At 46.0% G+C, this 21,754-nt stretch overlaps 1 protein-coding gene across 4 annotated transcripts in view; it reads right to left on the bottom strand.

The window, feature by feature from the left end:
- TEX55 (testis expressed 55) overlaps positions 1 to 21,754 on the bottom strand; it is an 83,741-nt gene that overhangs the window by 24,679 nt on the left and 37,308 nt on the right. For all 4 annotated transcript variants that reach the window (XM_077293716.1, XM_077293718.1, XM_077293719.1 and 1 more), the window contains exon 4: positions 5,879 to 6,016. In XM_077293716.1, coding sequence (XP_077149831.1) covers positions 5,879 to 6,016 — 138 coding nt within the window. The remainder of the gene's footprint in view (positions 1 to 5,878; positions 6,017 to 21,754) is intronic.

The raw sequence follows: 21,754 nt of genomic DNA, 5'->3' as shown, positions 1-21,754 counted from the left end.
CTCTGAAGGGAAAAAAAAATTTTTTTTCCCTTAAACACTTCTTTTTCTCCTGCTTCAGCCCAAACAATTAACACTTTGTGGGCCGGCTATACTGTCATGAATCCCAATGGCTAGGGGATAGCACAGGACAAGCAAGGTACAAATAAATAACGGACGAGCTCTAGGGTGATGGAACCTGGGCTGACCGCTGCCCTACGCCTGACAAACGCAACTAGAGATAGCCAGGGAGCGTGCCTACGTTGGTTCTAGACGCCACGCACCAGCCAAAGAGCTAACTAGTACTGCAGAGAAAATAAAGACCTCACTTGCCTCCAGAGGAATGAACCCCAAAAGGTGTTGTTGCCCCCCACATGTATTGACGGTGAAATGAGAGGAAGGCACACACATAGAGATGATATACACTCACTGGCCACTTTATTAGGTACACCTGTCCAACTTCTTGTTAACACTTAATTTCTAATCAGCCAATCACATGCAACTCAGTGCATTTAGGCATGTAGACATGGTCAAGACAATCTCCTGCAGTTCAAACCGAGCATCAGTATGGGGAAGAAAGGTGATTTGAGTGCCTTTGAACGTGGCATGGTTTTTGGTGCCAGAAGGGCTGGTCTGAGTATTTCAGAAACTGCTGATCTACTGGGATTTTCACGCACAACCATCTCTAGGGTTTACAGAGAATGGTCCGAAAAAGAAAAAAAATCCAGTGAGCGGCAGTTCTGTGGGCGGAAATGCCTTGTTGATGCCAGAGGTCAGAGGAGAATGGGCAGACTGGTTCGAGCTGATAGAAAGGCAACAGTGACTCAAATCGCCACCCGTTACAACCAAGGTAGGCCTAAGAGCATCTCTGAACGCACAGTGCGTCGAACTTTGAGGCAGATGGGCTACAGCAGCAGAAGACCACACCGGGTACCACTCCTTTCAGCTAAGAACAGGAAACTGAGGCTACAATTTGTACAAGCTCATCGAAATTGGACAGTAGAAGATTGGAAAAACGTTGCTTGGTCTGATGAGTCTCGATTTCTGCTGCGACATTCGGATGGTAGGGTCAGAATTTGGCGTAAACAACATGAAAGCATGGATCCATCCTGCCTTGTATGGAGCATCTTTGGGATGTGCAGCCGACAAATCTGCGGCAACTGTGTGATGCCATCATGTCAATATGGACCAAAATCTCTGAGGAATGCTTCCAGCACCTTGTTGAATCTATGCCACGAAGAATTGAGGCAGTTCTGAAGGCAAAAGGGGGTCCAACCCGTTACTAGCATGGTGTACCTAATAAAGTGGCCGGTGAGTGTATATAGGTTTAGCAAATTGAGGCCCGCTGTAAACTAGAAAGCAGAACGATACAAAAGGGGACTGAGCGGTCAGCAAAAAACCCTAATCAAAAACCATCCTGAGATTACAAGAACCCATGTGCCAACTCATGGCACATGGGGAGAACCTCAGTCCACTAGAGCTACCAGCTAGCATAGAGACATAATAAGCAAGCTGGACTAAAAAAACAAACAACTGAAAATCAGCACTTAGCTTATCCTGAAAGATCTGGGAGCAGGTATGCAGGAACTAAACAGAGCACATCTGAATACATTGATAGCCGGCAAGGGAATGACAGAAAGGCCAGGTAAAATAGGAAACACCCAGCCTCTGATGGACAGGTGGAAACCAAAGGCCGCAACCCACCAAAGTCACCCAGTACCAGCAGTAACCACCAGAGGGAGCCCACAAACAGAATCCACAACAGGTGACTATGTAAGACAGCTGTCATTAATGAGTTGATTAGGAGAGTCTAACTGGTCTGTAGGAGCCAGAACTCCAGTGATTTTCTCAATTTTATTTTTGATATTCTATTTCTCAATGTTATAATGAACCTTCCCTTAAAATTATAGATTGTTCATGTCTTTGTCAGTGGGCAAACTTACAAAACCAGCAAGGGATCAAATCATTATTTCCCCCACTGTATATTCACTGTGCCCATCTAATTATAATTGTATTGGCCTCATTTCACCCCCCAAACACGCAGGGTGGGCACAATCAGGAGGCTAAAACCCAGATACAATTCAGTGGGCGTCAGTGCAGGAAGGCGAGGAGTAATGTATAAATGCCTGGGGTCCGGACCACCACTGCCGTGCGGCTCTTATCGTGGCCGGGAGTGAGAACATGAATGCTCCTGCCCTTACAAGTGATGTGTTTGTTAGCACACATGTATCAGGGTGTTAGCCTCCTGATCGGCCTCCTTTGGGGGGTGAAATACAAATAGAATTAGATGGGCACAGGAAATGCCCATGACTCTCAGGCTCCATATCTCACCATCCTCTTCTCCTTTGATCGTGAGACCACCATCCTTTTATAGACAATCATCTGGGCTATCTCATACATAAATGTGACTTGCCGCTATTTAGCATACGATTAGTTATGCAGATTCTCGTCATGTGGCTGCATTGATACTGTTTTGCTCCTAAAGATCTAAATTTAATTTGTATTATTTTGTTAGTATTTTGGTTTTCACCACGGCCTGAATCCTTCCGGGCTGCTCTCCATCAAGGTCAAGCATGTCTGGTCCTAAATCTGATCCCAGGTGTCTTCTCCACGTTCCCCATGTTGCTGCACACTGGTCGCCTCACTTGGGTCTGTATACGGCTTGTTCTTCACCTCTAACCACAAAACCACAAGTGTTGGACTGGGTTGAGATCCGAGGACTGTGGGGACAATCCAGCTCCTCTACTTCATTGATCCATTTCTTCTCCAATCTCGCCGTATGCTTCGGGTCGTTGTCCTGCTGTCGTCCTTTTCATACCCATAGTACTCGAGTGTAAAAAGTAACTCATCTTGTAGGACCCTCACATATAGCAGAGCATTGAGGCCACCATCGATCCTGGTCAAATATCCAACACCTTTGGCTGTAAAACAACCTCAAATTATCAGACTGCCTCCACCGAACGTCACAGTTCCTGCAATTTCTCGATCCATTAGCCCCTTTTTCCCTGGTTTCTTCCAGACCTATTTGCACACATCGGAGCAGTCTATTGACTTTCATGTCAACGCTCCAATTCCCCCGTTTCCAATCTTCTACTTCTTTTCGTACTTTTTTGCAAACTCGAGCTGACACTTCTTATGACGATATTGAGGTTGAAGCCTCTTCACTTTTTTCGGGCCACCACTCCAGACTTATGTAATGTGCTTCACACGGTGCTTCCATGGACATCTGTGATCTCACTATTGTGGAGCATACGAGCCTCCTCCACTACCATCTCCACAACTGATAGACCTTGGGATGAGCCGACCTGCTGACTCTGACATTTCTCCTGAACGTCCACCTCTTGGCTTCTGAATGGATGGACAGACTTCAGTTTGTATCCTTCCAACTGTCATGGCGCTCACATGATGCAGTTTGGCAGTTTTCTTGGCTGAGAGACCGCTATCAATGAGCTGGATGCTGCGGTTTTTCTTTTCTTGGGTAATCGTCTTCATGGCTGCTCCTCGATTCGATCCAGTGACTATTCACTGGGGAATCAACAGAATAAGGCACTGAGCAAATAGGGAATGTGAGAAAAGGTTGCAATTTGTAGCATTCAAGAAGAAAAAGATTATTCCATCATCAGGAACAAAACAGTTACAATGCAGTGACATGACGAGAATCTGCATAACTGATCATATGCTAAATAGGTGGAAGTTAAAGTCATGTATGAGATAGCCATCATCTTATAGACAATCATCTTATAGACAATCATCTTATAGACAATCTCACATTAGAAGCAGTAGTGGATTATGAGAAATGGAGCTTAAAAGTCAGAAGGTCAGAACATTGTTACTCTTTTCACGATAGATAGATAGATAGATAGATAATAGATAATAAATAGATAATAGATAGATAATAGATAGATAATAGATAGATAATATATGATAGATAAATAGATAATAAATAAATAGATAGATGATAGATAGATGATAATAGATAGATAGATAGACAATAGATAGATAGATAATATATGATAGATAGATAATAGATAATAGATAGATAATAGATAGATAATAGATAGATAATAGATAGATAATATATGATAGATAAATAGATAATAAATAAATAGATAGACAATAGATAGATAATAGATAGATGAGAGATAGATAATAGATAGATCATAGATAGATAACACTGGTCAACAGCATTTTTGGTGCCAAAGATATTTCATCGAATTTGGGGTATTTTTGGGGTGCTGATTCTGAATATGTCATCAGTTTTGCCAGATTGGCTCAAGTTTTTGAGATTTTTGGTATCTTATTTATAGCACTTGTTGGTAAATGCGACGCATCATCTCATTAATTTCTTTGGATTAGTACTTGAACTGAGCAGTTCTCAATATAGTTTTGTGTTAATTAGTGTTCTAAAAGTTTGTTCATAGCTTGATTTTTGCACTAACTTTATGTTGTTGTCTGTTTTCCAGTGAAAAGCATGAACTCATCAAGAAGAAGTTGTCTTAACGATCCAGACTCATTCTGTTACATTTGTGGTGAATACACACTGCCAAAACATAGAAGAAACATAACAGACTTCGTAAAAAAAAGTGTATTTTGCCTATTTTGGGGTTATGCTTGGGGACCAAGACAAGTTTTGGGCACCACACATAGTGTGCAAAGCATGTATCGAATTATTACGAAAATGGAGCAAAGGACAAAGAAAAAGCTTCAAATTTGGTGTTCCAATGGTGTGGAGAGAGCCAAAAAATCATCATGATGACTGTTATTTATGGTAACCACAGGTACAGGCACATCTTCACAATGAGGGACAGGCCTTCTTGCAGATTCCATGTTACTCCCATTTTCGTTTCTTATGCTTATTGAATCCTTGCACTTGCACTGCACAGAAATAACAGTCATCATGATGATTTTTTGGCTCTCTCCACACCATTGGAACACCAAATTTGAAGCTTTTTCTTTGTCCTTTGCTCCATTTTCGTAATAATTCGATACATGCTTTGCACACTATGTGTGGTGCCCAAAACTTGTCTTGGTCCCCAAGCATAACCCCAAAATAGGCAAAATACACTTTTTTTACGAAGTCTGTTATGTTTCTTCTATGTTTTGGCAGTGTGTATTCACCACAAATGTAACAGAATGAGTCTGGATCGTTAAGACAACTTCTTCTTGATGAGTTCATGCTTTTCACTGGAAAACAGACAACAACATAAAGTTAGTGCAAAAATCAAGCTATGTACAAACTTTTAGAACACTAATTAACACAAAACTATATTGAGAACTGCTCAGTTCAAGTACTAATCCAAAGAAATTAATGAGATGATGCGTCGCATTTACCAACAAGTGCTATAAATAAGATACCAAAAATCTCAAAAACTTGAGCCAATCTGGCAAAACTGATGACATATTCAGAATCAGCACCCCAAAAATACCCTAAATTCATTAAAATATTTTGGACACCAGAAAAAAAAATTTTTTTTGTTGACCTGTGTAATAGATCACAGATAGATAGATAGATAATAGATAGATAATAGATAGATGATAGATAATAGATAGATTATAGATAGTTAATAGATATATAGATAGACAGATAGATAATATATAACAGATAGATAGATAGATAGATAGATAGATAGATAGATAATAGAAAATAGGTAGATAGATAATAGATATATAATATACAATAGATAGATAATAGATATATAATATATAATAGATAGATAATAGATAGATAATAGACATTGGAGTGCAGTAATAACTGTGGACACACAGGGGCAGTATTGCCCCACGAGTCTCTTCTACGGACACATATCGCTCCTCTGGCTCCAATATCCCGATCTGTAGTGTAGCAGCACTTGTTCCTGTACTGGTTAGTCCAGTTTACAGCTGGATATTTGGGATGTTTTACCTGAAATATCTGCAGAATGTTGTGTCTCTCCATGTACTTCAGAGATCGTTCAAAGGGGTCCTCATAGACCGGAGGGGTCTGCGGTGCGACGCTCGCCAGGTGACTTAACTCTGTGATCAGGACCTTCCTGCCATCCATCTAGAAAGGGAAGAATAATAGGACGGTGTCACTAAACTCTGACAGAAAGAACCTTCTACACTGTGTGCAGAATTATTAGGCAAGTTGTATTTTAGAGGATTATCTTTATTATTGATCAACAACTATGTTCTCAATCAACCCAAAAGACTCATAAATACTAAAGCTTAATATTTTTGGAACTCGGAGTGTTTTTTTTTAGATTTGGCTATCTTAGGAGGATATCTGTCTGTGCAGGTAACTATTACTGTGCAGAATTATTAGGCAACTTAATAAAAACCAAATATATTCCCATCTCACTTGTTTATTTTCACCAGGTAAACCAATATAACTGCACAAAATTTAGAAATAAACATTTCTGACATGCAAAAACAAAACCCCAAAAAATGAGTGCCCAATATAGCCCCCTTTCTTTATGATGACACTCGGCAGCCTCCATCCATAGATTCTGTCAGTTGCTTGATCTGTTTACGGTGCAGCGGCCACCACAGCCTCCCAGACACTGCTCCGAGAGGTGGACTGTTTTCCCTCCCTGTAGATCTCACATTTTATGAGGGACCACAGGTTCTCTATGGGGTTCAGATCAGGTGAACAAGGGGGCCATGTCATTATTTTTCTTCTTTGAGACCTTTACTGGCCAGCCACGCTGTGGAGTAGTTGGAGGCATGTGATGGAGCATTGTCCTGCATGAAAATCATGTTTTTCTTGAACGATACCGACTTCTTCCTGTACCACTGCTTGAAGAAGTTGTCTTCCAGAAACTGGCAGTAGGTCTGGGCGTTGAGCTTCACTCCATCCTCAACCCGAAAAGGTCCCACAAGTTCATCTTTGATGATCCCAGCCCATACCAGTACCCCACCTCCACCTTGCTGGCATCGGAGTCGGAGTGGAGCTCTCTGCCCTTTACTGATCCAGCCTCTGGCCCATCCGTCTGGCCCATCAAGAGTCACTCTCATTTCATCAGTCCATGAAACCTGTGAAAAGTCTTAAGATATTTCTTGGCCCAGTCTTGACATTTTATCTTATGTTTCTTGTACACAGGTGGTCGTTTTTGAGCCTTCCTTACCTTGGCCATGTCCCTGAGTATCGCACTCCTTGTGCTTTTTGTTACTCCAGTAATGTTGCAGCTCTGAAATACGGCAAAACTGGTGGCAAATGGCATCTTGGCAGCTTCTCGCTTGATTTTCCTCAATTCATGGGCCGTTATTTTGCGCCTTTTTTGCCCAACACGCTTCTTGCGACCCTGTTGGCTATTTGCCATGAAACGCTTGATTGTTCGGTGATCGCGCTTCAAATATTTGGCAATTTCAAGACTGCTGCATCCCTCTGCAAGACATCTCACAATTGTGGACTTTTCAGAGCCATCAAATCTCTCTTCTGACCCATTTTGCCAAAGGAAAGGAAGTTACCTAATAATTAAGCACACCTTATATAGGGTTCTGATGTCATTAGACAACACCCCTCCTCATTACAGAGATGCACATCACCGGATTTACATAATTGGTAGTTGGCTCTCAGCCTTAACAGTTTGGAGTAGGACAACATGTATAAAAAGTATCATGTGATCTAAATACAACTTGCCTAATAATTCTGCACGCAGTGTAGATTATGAGACTATAGCGGATATTTCAGATGGGCATGGAGTCACACATAAACATTGTTGTTGTTTACATTTTACAAATTACAAAAAAGAAAGTGGACTGATGTAAAAGTTTGGGCACCCTTGGAGATTTCTGTGCTCAGATTTCTTTGACCAAGGTTTCAGACATTAATTATCCTGTTAGGGTTATGGCTTATGGTTATGGCCAAAATCAGCTAGAAAGCCAACAAGTTGAAGACCTATGAGATGGAAGACAGGATGGTTGCTAAGGACGCGGTGCCTGACAACCCCATATGTGTTGTTAGCCAGTGTCTCCCTAACAACGCAGTCTGATCAGTGATTACTAAACTTCTTAAGTCAGTCAACCCTGAACCAACTACAAGGACCCATCAGATGAGAGAGAGGATGGTTACTATGGATCGGGTACACCACCATGACTGTTGTTAGGCAATGTCTTCCTAGCAACACAGACAACCAGTCTGTGACAACCAGTGATTCCTAACTTATTTAGATAACGTTTCCCCATACCTGATAGATGCTGGTGGATATGCAACAGATACAGATTTATTTGTGTGCAGGAGAAGTTTACACTTTTCTGACAGTAGACGGCGATGTTGCTACTGTTATATGCTTACTTGAATGTAATGCATATACTTGTTGTACTTTGATTTCACTTTCTGTTTGGTAAAAGATCCTTCAGACTTCCTGCTATGCTGTATTAAGAAGCTGATGCATGTATCTCATGTTCTGTGTAGATAAAAGTTGAACTACCCCATATGATCTACTCTCACACGTTTCTTCTGCGACCAAACTATGCAACACTAGAAAGCCCACCCATTCATGACCTGAGACAGGATGGCTGCCAGGAACGTTTTTAGACCACCATTTTGTCTCTAATGTCTCATTGAAGCAACCAGACTGTCAACTATGGACGAATTAAGCTTACACATATTTAGGCCTGATTACTCCAAACCAGCTATAAGGATGATATGATGAAGACCTGAGAAATCCAAGACAGAATGGTCACTAGACTCTTGGAGTCTGACAGACCCATATGTGTTGCTAGGCATTGTCTCCCTAGCAACCAGAATGTCTGACATGGGGGATAACTTCTCTCCCTAACTACCCAGGTCTCTGGTTTCCACTGTCCATGCCCCTGAATGGCAAGCCGGCCGCCATCAGGTCCATGCCCCTGTGAGGTGACTTTGGGAATCAGTTACAACACATCTTACTTTGTACTAATCAGATTTTTCTCATCTTCTGCTCCACTCACATCCAGAGCTGCTGTCTGGACTTTCTTGCCTCTACCGTGTAGGTACTAAGGTGTAGTACATTCTCCACCTCCGGCCATGCACCGCAGCCGAGCACGCTCACTAATCCCGCAGGCAGCAGCAGGAGGACGTGCGATCCTGAGCCCGGCGGGTGCAGAACGCGTGAGGCCGGCACTGTTCTGCTGCAGCTTTGGATGTGACATGAGCATGAGACTCAATAGTAACACAACTCTGATGAGCCCCTCCTGTCCAGTCTCGCCACATCTGCGCAGGTGGAGCAGAATCTAAACACCTCCGTGCTGCACTAAAGAGATTATCCGCATCCCGTGGAGTAATTTGGCTGCGGCTTCGTTCTCGGGGTCAGAGTGTCTGGAGAATGAGGAGGAATACAATTACTTACACACCTCTGATGTGATTACCGCGCCGCCATCTCCACGTCCTCCTGCAACTTCACTAATATGCTCAAATTGGATTTACTTTTCTGTGTAATTCTCCACTCTCATAGTCAGGGAGTTATTCCGGATTATTTCTAAACCTAATAGATAAATTCAATCCATTCCCTAGTTATATCGGTTCCCATTGTAGGGACTGTGACTCACCCTAATACATAGCAAACCCCAAATAAGATCCCCAACTAATACAGACTAGAACAGACCCCTAAAGTAGATCGCAGATCCTTAAAATTAAATTGGTCAGACCAATTAAAGGAATCTCTCACCTGCCATATATATTTTTTTTCCCACTTGATGTAAACGCCGCTGTTCTCTCGAATCCAGCGCTGTTCTTCTTTTGTTCCTGCTACTCTCCATTCCTGAGATATGGCCCTCTCTTCCCTGTATTTAAATCAAGGTTTGTTAGCGAACTGGGTGTGGCTCTCAAGAAGACAGAACACACCCACTTAGCTAATAAGACTAGATTTATATATATAGGAAAGAAGAGGCCATATCTCAGGAATGGAGAGGAGCAGGAACAAAAGAAGAACAACATCGGATTCAGGAGAACAGCGGCATTTACGCCAGGTTCAAAATTTACACATTTATGGTAAGTGACAGGTATTTATCTCCTTTGGGACAGTATAATTTTTTGTGTTCCCTTTTTGAAAAGCTATAATTTTTTTATTTTTCCATCAACATAGCTGTTAGTAGGCTTGACTTTGCCACTAGGCACCTGAGGGCGGGGGCCTTAAGCGGCAGGTTGCGGGGAAAGGGAGGAGCCACCATGAAGGAAGGTTTTAAAAAAACTTTGGCTGTCACTTTATGAGGTTATAGCTCTGGAACGCTTCAACGGATTCCACTGATTCTGCGAATGTTTTTTCGTGACATATCGAACTTTATGTTAGTGGTAAAATTTCTTCGATATGACTTGTGCTTATTTATGAAAAAAATGTAAAATTTGGCGAAAATTTTGCAAATTTTGCAAATTTTCAAACTTTTAATTTTTGTGCCCTTAAATCAGAGAGAGATGTCACACAAAATAGTTAATAAATAACATTTCCCACATGTCTACTTTGCATCAGCACAATTTTGGAAACACATTTTTTTTTTGTTAGGACGTTATAAGGGTTAAAAGTTGACCAGCGATTTCTAATTTTTCCAACAAAATTGAAAAAAATGTGTTGTGCGATTTATCCTGAGTACGCTGATACCCAGTATGTGGGGGAAAGCTACTGTTTGGGCGCATGGCAGGGCTCGGAAGGGAAGGAGCACCGTTTGACTTTTTGAACGCAAAATTGGCTGGAATCGATGTCGCGTTTGGAGACCCCCTGATGTGCGGCGCTGAGGAATAAGTACCCTTAACTGCAGCCAATAAAAGGCGTATTGGCGGTTGTTAAGGGGTTAAACTTCCTCCTTCTTTCTTCCACTGGACTGGGGAGGAAAACCGCCATCTTTACTGGGGGTGCATCACAAAGAAAAAAAAAAGTTGGATTTTCAATTCATTTCTCTCTTCTCTTGGATGATCTAGCACTTCAGAGGAGAGAGAAATGGGGTCCCCGAGCTCCCCCTGGTACCTCCGCCATCCTCGGACCCTCCTGCTCCGTCCCCCGGCCCTCCGCGTCATCTTCCCGGAAAAAAATGGCAGGTGCATGCGCAGTGTGCCCCCCGAGATCTGTCGGCCGGTACTCGGCAACAATAGGAGATTTTTTTGATTACTGTGATAGGGTCTATCACAGTGATCAAAATAAAAAAAATAAATTGTACATCATCCTCCAAAGTTTTCTGGATGAAACATGATTTCTCATGCACTCATCTGTAGGCGCCCGTAGACTGTCAGCAGTACCTGGTGATACCAACGAATTTGGCCGACATTAGTCTGGAGTGTATGGGGGACTATTAATTAACTTAATCGCATAGAAAACTTATGGAGGGAGTTGAAGCTCCGAGTTGCCAACAACAGCCTCGAAATCTTAATGATTTAGAGATGATCTGCAAAGAGGAGTGGAGCAAAATTCCTCCTGACATGTGCGCAAACCTCATTATCAACTACAAAAAACGTCTGACTGCTGTGCTTGTCAACAAGGGTTTTACCACCAAATATTAAGTCTTGTTTGCCAGAGGGATCAAACACTTATTTCTCACTGCAAATAAATGTATATAATTTATACAGTGTGAGTTTCTGGATTTTATGTTTGGTATTCTATCTCAACGTTAAAAATTAACCTACCTTTAAAATTATAGACTGTTCATGTCTTTGTCAGTGGGCAAACTTACAAAATCAGCAAGGGATCAAATACTTATTTCCCGCACTGTATGCACCTGACTAGCTTTCACTAAGAACCAGGGTTTGTGTTCGGTAGATGTGTCAGTCTGCTGGATGTTGAGCAGAGTCGTGCTGCAGGTGAGTGACCAGCCAAAATGTGAGCTGTAGCTAGAAGAGAGACAAGCCACAGTCTCTCTATAAATGGAGACGGCATGGGTCAGCTAGGAAAGCTGAGCAGTCTGTGTGTTGGAGCTGCAGCCTGTTCAGTGTGAACAATGCATGGAGTTGAACATGTCTGTTTGGCGCTGGTGCAGCGCCCCAGAGTCCTGGTCGTTGCAGTACTGTGGCTTCGCCACTAAGGGGAGCTATGGTACGTCTGATGGCACTGAAGGAGTTCATCTGATCAGGTATCACAGACACCAATACCGGGCCTCCAGGGGGAGCTAAGGGTTCTATTTACTAGGCCACTCTCCACACACTGGTAAAACTGGGGGTCAGGCAGGAAGTTAGACAGAAAGCTGACTGGATGGGAACCAGGCAACACCTTGTGGCAGAGGGTGTTGCGGGAGAAGATTCAGTAGGGTCCCTGTCAGGGGTGGGATCCTGACAGGGGCTTGGCGACTTGAGCGAACGTAACGGGACCGTGCCTGCACAGTATAGCGGCGGTGCCCAAGAAGGGACTGGAAGAGAGAGATTGTGCTGAGTGAGAAACGAGATCAAAGCAAGAAGGAGAATACCAGTAGGGGTCGTGCTGTAAGACCGAGGCAACATCCTACTGAGGCGCAAACCACCGGTGGCCGGAACGCCGAAGGAAGTATTTCTACAGACAGCTTCAGGCAATACTTCGAACCTACGGCAGGACAGTCAGTCTCAGGCGGGCTGTCTCACCTTAATCACCTATGCAGTCTTGGGGGGCAACTTGTGGAGAGATGCGACTCTAGGGTCCCGGAAGAGCTCCGAGCCTACCCGTCAAACGGGTGCCGTCCTGACCGCAACATCAGGGAGGGACGGAGATTAGTAGAAGATCATCTAATCGAGTTGTGAGGGAACTTAAGAAACAGACACAACAGTTGTGGGGACTTTCCGTAAGCACAGCAGGGAAGGACTACAACACACAGCGCTAGAAGGAAGGCACAGATTTCCACCTGCAAAGAGAACTCTGGAGGTGCCATTGGACCGGCCGGACTTGCGCAGCCTGGTGATCTGGATTCCGGACTGAGGACCCAGAGATCATCAGTAAAGAGGTAAAGAGACTGCAACCTGGTGTCCTCGTTATTTGCTGCACCGCACCACTACACCGCATCACTACAGCCTCATCACCGCTACCACTATCTACTTCTATCATTACTGACTGTGCGCCCCTCGGCAGGGTCACGGACCGGGCCTAGCCACCGTGACAACCCCAGAGCAGAAGCTCAGAGGCCCGGTACCGGGTACCCCTCGGCCCTGCGGCAGAGTGGGGGCGCTACAATTTTGGCGTCACAAACAGGATCTACTTAAGCCTGAAGAATCAGGTCATGTGTGCCTTGGAACTGTGATTTACTGTGCTTGGACTGTACTTTATTGAAAAGACTGTGTGCTGCCATTACTACAAGGATTGCCGCCAAAACCGCCGCCATTGCAGCGCTGAGGAGAAGCGCAGGAGAAGAAGAAGGGCGTGGAAGTGGGCGTGAGCAAGCTGAAGAGCGCGAAAGACAATGGCCGCCCAGTCTAAATAATTCGGCCCCTTGAGGACGTGTCCGTCAGCAGCCGAGATCCGCCTCCTGATCCTCAATGGTGGGCAGAGACAAAGAAAGCAGAACCGCCCACGAAGGAGAGAGCGGGAAAAGGACCAGGAAGAAGGAGCGAGCAACATGGAGGACGCCATGGCCAGCCGCCCGGAGCGTGGGGTCGGAGCCGAGGACTCCCCCAGCTACCCGGAGAAGCACCGCAGCCAGACCTCCACAGTTGACGCTGACCTCCTGCAGACCGGAGCGGACGAGCTGATCTACCAACTCCTGCAGACGCAGCTGAGCACTGAGGCCGGATGGAAGAAGACCATCATCGGGAGCCTCACCAGACATCTGTCGGCAGCCTCGTCTGGTCCGGAGCAAGAAAGAAGTTCCAGCACTCCGAAGCCAGAAAGCAAGGCCCTGCCGGAAAGCGAGATGTTGCAAACGGAGGTGACAACGCCGCAGCGCAAGGCCCTGCAACTGATGTTCCAGACCCCAGCGGAGACGGAGCAGATCGGCACCGGAGGAACCGCATCTGAAGCAGGTAGGAAGAACGACCCTGCCCTGATGATTGACACCACTCCAGTGACTGCTAGTGCCACCGCTACTGACTCCGTTCCAGTGACTAATCTTGCAGCAGCGCTACCTGCTGCCCTGACTAAGACCACCTCTGAACCGACGAGTCCCAGCACTACTACTACAGAGTGCATTATCTCTACCACTGAACTTACTACCAAAATTGACATTCGAACCCAGATTATACCTGAAAGACCGACTAGTGACCTCGATGCCGCATCGGATGAGAAGGCGAATACAGATCTTCCCAGGCCAGGGAGTGTTCGCTACCAACTGATGTCTTGCAACCTACTATGAGGATAAGCCTCGGAAACCTGAAACTGTAAATAGTTAACTGTTTATTTCCTTGCTGTTTTGCTGCTAAAACCCGTCCTGGGTTAACTCTTAAAGGGATCCCTTTGTTGACCCGGGATCCCTATTGTTTGGTTTGTTTTTCTACTTTTGTTTCCTGTTATCAAGAACTGCCGCAATCATGAACAGTGCATGATACAAACTTATTGTAAATAGTTGCACCTTCTTAAAGGCGCTTCCTACTGGTTTTACTTAAAGAGAGACTCTTTGCGAAGATACCGCACCGGAGCCTTTGCTGAGTATGGACTGGTAGCCTGAGAAGATATGCTACCTCATAAAAACTTGATCCCCTCTTAAAGGGGATGTTCATCTGTGTACTTATGAGAAATACTGCCTTAGAACAGTAAAGTGATAACGATGCTTTGAAAGAGAATGATAATGTTTACATGTAGAAGTTATGTGTATTGAATTGGTTAACTGTAAAAAGAGATGCTAATGATGTTCGTTAGAAGAAAGTGTGAAAGCTAGAAGAAAGGTGCAGTAGGCCCGTAGGGGTAGACAGAGTGTCCTGCATAGTTGTAAGCAAGAAAGTAAAGATAGAAGTTAATGCTCTAAGAAAATGTTTGATAATGTTGATAGAAAATGGGGATAGAAGGTAAACCCTGAGTCCTCCGTAGAAAACTAGTTTATTGTAAAGAAAGAGTTTAATAATGTGTTAACAGAGGACAGAAAGTGAACCCGTAGGGGTTAGTCAGTGAGTCCTCCTAGGAGCCATATGCAGATGGCTCAGTGTTCCTAAATCGAAAGTACGTTATGTTCTATACTGTGTATAGTAGTTGAAAAGACAGAAGGCTCGGGCTGAAAGGAGCGGTCCTGTAAGAAAGGAGAGGCAGTAGGTCTGGCGCCGTTAGGACAGGCGGTCCTGCAGATTTAAAGAAGGAGAATGTAAAAGTTAATTTGCCTTATAATGTGATTATAAGAAGGTCTTTAGTGGATTTAGAGTGTACGTCCTTTAAAGGCAATGTTAAATTATTGTTCCAGAGTTTGTACTAAGTAGAATACCCGGTTGGGTAAGAAAAGTTATTTATAGCATGTTGCTATGTTATTTAACCATGTTTTGTAACGTTCAAGTGTCCTCACCTCCCATAAAGGGAAGCTCTGTTCAAGTATACTTGTTGTTATTTGCACTCAACTAAATGTATGTCTTTTTGCTAACTTGTATTGTTGTTTTCTTCCCAGTCCCGGAGTACTGGATTTAACCGGGGGGGGGGGAGTGCAGCGCCCCAGAGTCCTGGTCGTTGCAGTACTGTGGCTCCGCCACTAAGGGGAGCTATGGTACGTCTGATGGCACTGAAGGAGTTCATCTGATCAGGTATCACAGACACCAATACATTTCACCGCCGGGCCTCCAGGGGGAGCTAAGGGTGCTATTTACTAGGCCACTCTCCACACACTGGTAAAACTGGGGGTCAGGCAGGAAGTTAGACAGAAAGCTGACTGGATGGGAACCAGGCAACACCTTGTGGCAGAGGGTGTTGCGGGAGAAGATTCAGTAGGGTCCCTGTCAGGGGTGGGATCCTGACAGGGGCTTGGCGACTTGAGCGAACGTAACGGGACCGTGCCTGCACAGTATAGCGGCGGTGCCCAACAAGGGACTGGAAGCGAGATAGATTGTGCTGAGTGAGAAACGAGATCAAAGCAAGAAGGAGAATACCAGTAGGGGTCGTGCTGTAAGACCAAGGCAACATCCTACTGAGGCGCAAACAACCGGTGGCCGGAACGCCGAAGGAAGTATTTCTACAGACAGCTTCAGGCAATACTTCGAACCTACGGCAGGACAGTCAGTCTCAGGCGGGCTGTCTCACCTTAATCACCTATGCAGTCTTGGGGGGCAACTTGTGGAGAGGGGCGACTCTAGGGTCCCGGAAGAGCTCCGAGCCTACCCGTCAAACGGGTGCCGTCCTGACCGCAACATCAGGGAGGGACGGAGATTAGTAGAAGATCATCTAATCGAGTTGTGAGGGAACTTAAGAAACAGACACAACAGTTGTGGGGACTTTCCGTAAGCACAGCAGGGAAAGACTACAACACACAGCGCTAGAAGGAAGGCACAGATTTCCACCTGTTAAGAGAACTCTGGAGGTGCCATTGGACCGGCCGGACTTGCGCAGCCTGGTGATCTGGATTCCGGACTGAGGACCCAGAGATCATCAGTAAAGAGGTAAAGAGACTGCAACCTGGTGTCCTCGTTATTTGCTGCACCGCACCACTACACTGCATCACTACAGCCTCATCACCGCTACCACTATCTACTTCTATCATTACTGACTGTGCGCCCCTCGGCAGGGTCACGGACCGGGCCTAGCCACCGTGACAACCCCAGAGCAGAAGCTCAGAGGCCCGGTACCGGGTACCCCTCGGCCCTGCGGCAGAGTGGGGGCGCTACACTGGCAGCTGCTGAAGCTCAGGCTGAAGGGGATACCAAGACTGGTAGAACTGCACCTTATATCTCAGTAAGGTTTGCTGCAGAAGAAAGTACTGTAATCTGTTGGGGTTAACCCACACTGACATGTATGTGCTGCTGAATTAACTGTTCATTCGCTGTGTGCTTGTTTTTGGTTTTGAGTCCCTTGAAGTCATATCAAAGCAATAAAACTGCACTTTAGACCAAACTGCATTGCTTGTGTGAACACTGCCTAATCCCTGAGAGCGTAAATCCCTACGATATATATATTACATATGTCGCTGCTGTTAGAGGCACACACCGGCTATGTATTAGGGCAAGTTCACACTGGGCAGCTTCTTTCCTGCCAAGATCAAGTTTTGCTGCAGAAAAAAAGCAGCAAAAATGCCCTGTGTGAACTTACCCTTACAGCTGCCCTGTATAGAGCGGGCACAGTTCCTGAGCTTGCTTTATACACGTGTACCATGACTGCACATGTATGGCCGGGTACGTGAAGGGGATGAATACTGATCCAAGACCCGAACCCCCCTAAACTAGTACAGACCACAGACCAAACCCCTGGGCAGACATGCTGATACCCATTGCCCACAGGATGTGGTGCGGAACGGCTGCAGGACCGGGGCGAGGTGAGAGTACTTTTGTGAGGGGCACCCGGGGGTTTTCACTAGTATGTCTGTAGTAGGATCTGGAGCTCACGTTTGGGGTACACGGAGCGGCTCCCTCCCGCAGCGCTGGGTGTAGGAGATGATATTGTTTTCTCAGTGTAATGTGTTACATTCATAGTGTCATTGAGCGGTGACATCTAGAAATATCCATGGAAAACACAGACACTTCTCCTGATACGTTAGTGACTCCTCCGACAGCATTAGCCAGAACAATAGGCGGAGGTAATGTTCCGTACGGCAGGACACCGGCGGCTGTAAACTACACAATACAGCAATAGCAATGTTATTAGAAATACTATAAAGGCACTTGTGCTGCGTACACAACGATAACTGCGCTAGAGCCAGCGGGGAACAGGAAGGCGACGTCCACCCTTCATATCACCCTCAAGCTTTAAACATGCCTCAATCACACCTATCCTCAAAAAGCCCAAGCCCTCTGTTGACCCATCCTCTGTGTCTACCTATCGCCCTATATCACTTCTCCCTTATGCCTCAAAACTACTGGAACAACACATCCATCTTGAACTGTCCTCCGACCTCTCCTCCTGCTCCCTCTTCGACCGCTTACAATCTGGCTTCCGGTCACACCACTCCACTGAAACTGCCCTAACTAAGGTCACCAATGACCTATTAACCGCCAAGAGCAAGCGACACTACTCTGTCCTCCTCCTCCTGGACCTGTCGGCTGCCTTTGACACAGTGGACCATTCCCTATTATTACAGACCCTCTCATCCCTTGGCATCACAGACTTGGCCCTATCCTGGATCTCGTCATACCTAACAGACCGGACATTCAGCGTCTCCCACTCACACACCACCTCCTCACCTCGCCCCCTATCTGTCAGAGTCCCGCAAGGTTCAGTCCTAGGGCCCCTGCTCTTCTCCATCTACACCTTTGGCCTGGGACAGTTCATAGACTCTCACGGCTTTCAGTATCACCTCTATGCTGATGACACACAGATCTACATCTCTGGACCAGATATCACCTCCCTACTAACCAGAATCCCTCAATGTCTGTCCACTATTTCATCCTTCTTCTCCACTAGATTTCTGGAACTTAACATGGACAAAACAGAATTCATCATCTTTCCCCCATCTCACGCGACCCCCCCAACGAACCTATCCATTACAGTAAATGGCTGCCCACTCTCCCCAGTCCCACAAGCTCGCTGTCTCAGGGTAATCCTTGACGCTGATCTCTCCTTCAAACCACATATCCAAGCCCTTTCCACTTCCTGCCGACTTCAACTCAAAAATATTTCACGTATCCGTACATTCCTCAACCAAGAATCTGCAAAAACCCTAGTCCATGCCCTCATCATCTCTCGCCTCGACTACTGTAACCTCCTGCTCTGTGGCCTCCCCTCTAACACTCTCGCACCCCTCCAATCTATTCTAAACTCTGCTGCCCGACTAATCCACCTGTCCCCCGGCTATTTCCCGGCCACTCCCCTCTGTCAATCCCTTCACTGGCTCCCCATTACCCAGAGACTCCAGTACAAAACCCTTAGGGCTTGTTTCCACATGCGAGAAACACGTCCGTGTCTCGCATGTGGGAACCAAGTTCTGGCGTCGGCACTCCAGAGTGGAGTGTGCGGCCGCATAGGAACACATGGAGCTGCACAGCTCCGCTCCCGAGTGCCGGCTCCAGAGCTTGGTTTCCACATGCGAGACACGGACGTGTTTCTCGCATGTGGAAACAAGCCCTTACCATGAGATACAAAGCCATCCACAACCTGTGTCCTCCATACATCTGTGACCTCTTCTCCCGGTACTTACCTGCACACAACCTCTGATCCTCACAAGATCTCCTTCTCTACTCCCCTCTTATCTCCTCTTCCCACAATCGTATACAAGATTTCTCTCGCGTATCACCCCTACTCTGGAACCCTCTACCACAACACATCAGACTCTCGCCTACCATCGAAACCTTCAAAAAGAACCTGAAGACCCACCTCTTCCGACAAGCCTACAACCTGCAGTAAACACCGATCAACCAAACCGCTGCATGACCAGCTCTATCCTCACCTACTGTATCCTCACCCATCCCTTGTAGATTGTGAGCCCTCGCGGGCAGGGTCCTCTCTCCTCCTGTACCAGTCGTCACTTTTATTGTGTAAGATTATTGTACCTGTTTTTATTATGTACACCCCTCCTCACATGTAAAGCGCCATGGAATAAATGGCGCTATAACAATAAATAATAATAATAACACAGAAGCGGTGCTCAATCCACTGTAACATAGGGCAACGTAACATGCCCTCATATACACTGCAGTCACATGTCCCCATAAACGGTGCAGTCATATGCCCCCATGTACACTGCAGTCACATATCCCTATATACACTGCAGTCACATGCCCCCATATACACTGCAGTCACATGCCCCTATATACACTGCAGTCACATGCCCCCATATACACTGCAGTCACATGCCCCTATATACACTGCAGTCACATGCCCCTATATACACTGCAGTCACATGCCCCCATATACACTGCAGTCACATGCCCCTATATACACTGCAGTCACATGCCCCCATATACACTGCAGTCACATGCCCCTATATAAAGTGCAGTCACATGCCCCCATATAAAGTGCAGTCACATGCCCCCATATACAAGGGGTGCACGCGTGTGGGGTCAGGCACGCGCATTTCTGCAGCTAAGCATATAGACGCCGCAGTTACTTCAAGGGCCGGGAATTAACATCCATCTCCTCTCTTCATACAGGTACAAACATCTCTGCTGGCTGTTATCTGCTGTCTACCATCCTGCAACCTTCCCTTTAATGGTACAAACATCTCTTCTCGCTGTTATCTGCTGTCTACCATCCTGCAACCTTCCCTTTAATGTGCCTGCTGAATGTTTGTTAAATTAATTTGTTGTATTGTATTACTTACTGCTGCACATCCATGCTGGGGTCACAGGAGATATTATCGTGTTAGAGCATATGGTTGTGGCCAGGCTCAGTGCCTTTGATCATGTAACCTCCCCTGGGGTGTTGGCCAATTGCTAATTTATCCCAAATAAGGACCCACAATCCCTCTCACCTGATCCTTTACTCAGTCCTATAAATTTAGTAGCATCTTAAGGGGTGCACGAGTGTGGGGTCAGGCACGCGCATCCCTGCAGCAAAGCATTGTGCAGCTGAGCATATAGACACCGCAGTTATTTCAACGGCAGTTACTCACGGCAGGAGTCAGGACCCCACACTATGATCTGTCTCTTTTGGGTATGTCTGCTGAGTAAGCACTTCTTATTACTTGGATCTAGCTTTTCTATTAACCCATCTTAAGGTACCTTCACATGGAGCGACGCTGCAGCGATAGCGACAACGATGCCGATCGCTGCAGCGTCGCTGGAGAGCTGTCACACAGACAGCTCTCCAGCGACCAACGATGCCGAGGTCCCCGGGTAACCAGGGTAAACATCGGGTTGCTAAGCGCAGGGCCGCGCTTAGTAACCCGATGTTTACCCTGGTTACCAGCGTAAATGTAAAAAAAAACAAACAGTACATACTCACCATCTGATGTCCGTCAGGTCCCTTGCCGTCTGCTTCCTGCTCTGACTGAGTGCCGCCGTACAGTGAGAGAGCAGAGCACAGCGGTGACGCCACCGCTGTGCTGTACTTTCACTTTCACTTTGCGGCGCTCAGTCAGTGTGGGAAGCAGACGGCAAGGGACCTGACGGACATCAGATGGTGAGTATGTACTGTTTTTTTTTTTTTACATTTACGCTGATAACCAGGGTAAACATCGGGTTACTAAGCGCGGCCCTGCGCTTAGTAACCCGATGTTTACCCTGGTTACCAGGGTAAAATATCGCTGGTATCGTTGCTTTTGCTGTCAAACACAACGATACACAGCGATCGGACGACCAAATAAAGTTCTGAACTTTATTCAGCGACATCACAGCAGGATCCTGATCGCTGCTGCGTGTCAAACTAAACGATATCGCTAGCCAGGACGCTGCAACGTCACGGATCGCTAGCGATATCGTTACAAAGTCGTTTCGTGTGAAGGTACCTTTACTCCTTCACCATGTTTACCTATGCCCTTACAGTGTTTGCTCCACTAATCCTCTCTTTCCTTCCCTATCACAAACCCCCGCACTCTCTAACCTAATAATCATCTCCCCTTCCCTCTTACCTCCCCACCTGTCCAACTCTGCTGACCTGCTCCTCAACCTCAAGCCTGTCCTAAGAAAACATAAAACAAGTTGGCCACCTTCTTTCTCCCACATGATCTCCCTTTCTCTGCTTCTCCTCACTGCTGGAGACATATCTCCCAACCCTGGACCCCCACAGCTCATACATCCCACTCCTACCCCCTCCTACCGCTCCCTATCTAATATGAACTACGCAATCTTTCCAACATAATTCCTGTGCCCCTGACGCCCACCCCCCGGCTCCCTCTCTCTGGAGCACTCTGGAATGCCCGCTCAATCTGCAATAAGCTTCACGTG

This window comes from Ranitomeya variabilis, chromosome 3 (assembly GCF_051348905.1).
Source record: "Ranitomeya variabilis isolate aRanVar5 chromosome 3, aRanVar5.hap1, whole genome shotgun sequence".
In the NCBI taxonomy this organism is placed as follows: Eukaryota; Metazoa; Chordata; class Amphibia; order Anura; family Dendrobatidae; genus Ranitomeya; species Ranitomeya variabilis.
The sequence above is the reverse complement of the archived record's forward strand: the minus strand, read 5'-3'. Positions and strand labels throughout refer to the sequence as shown.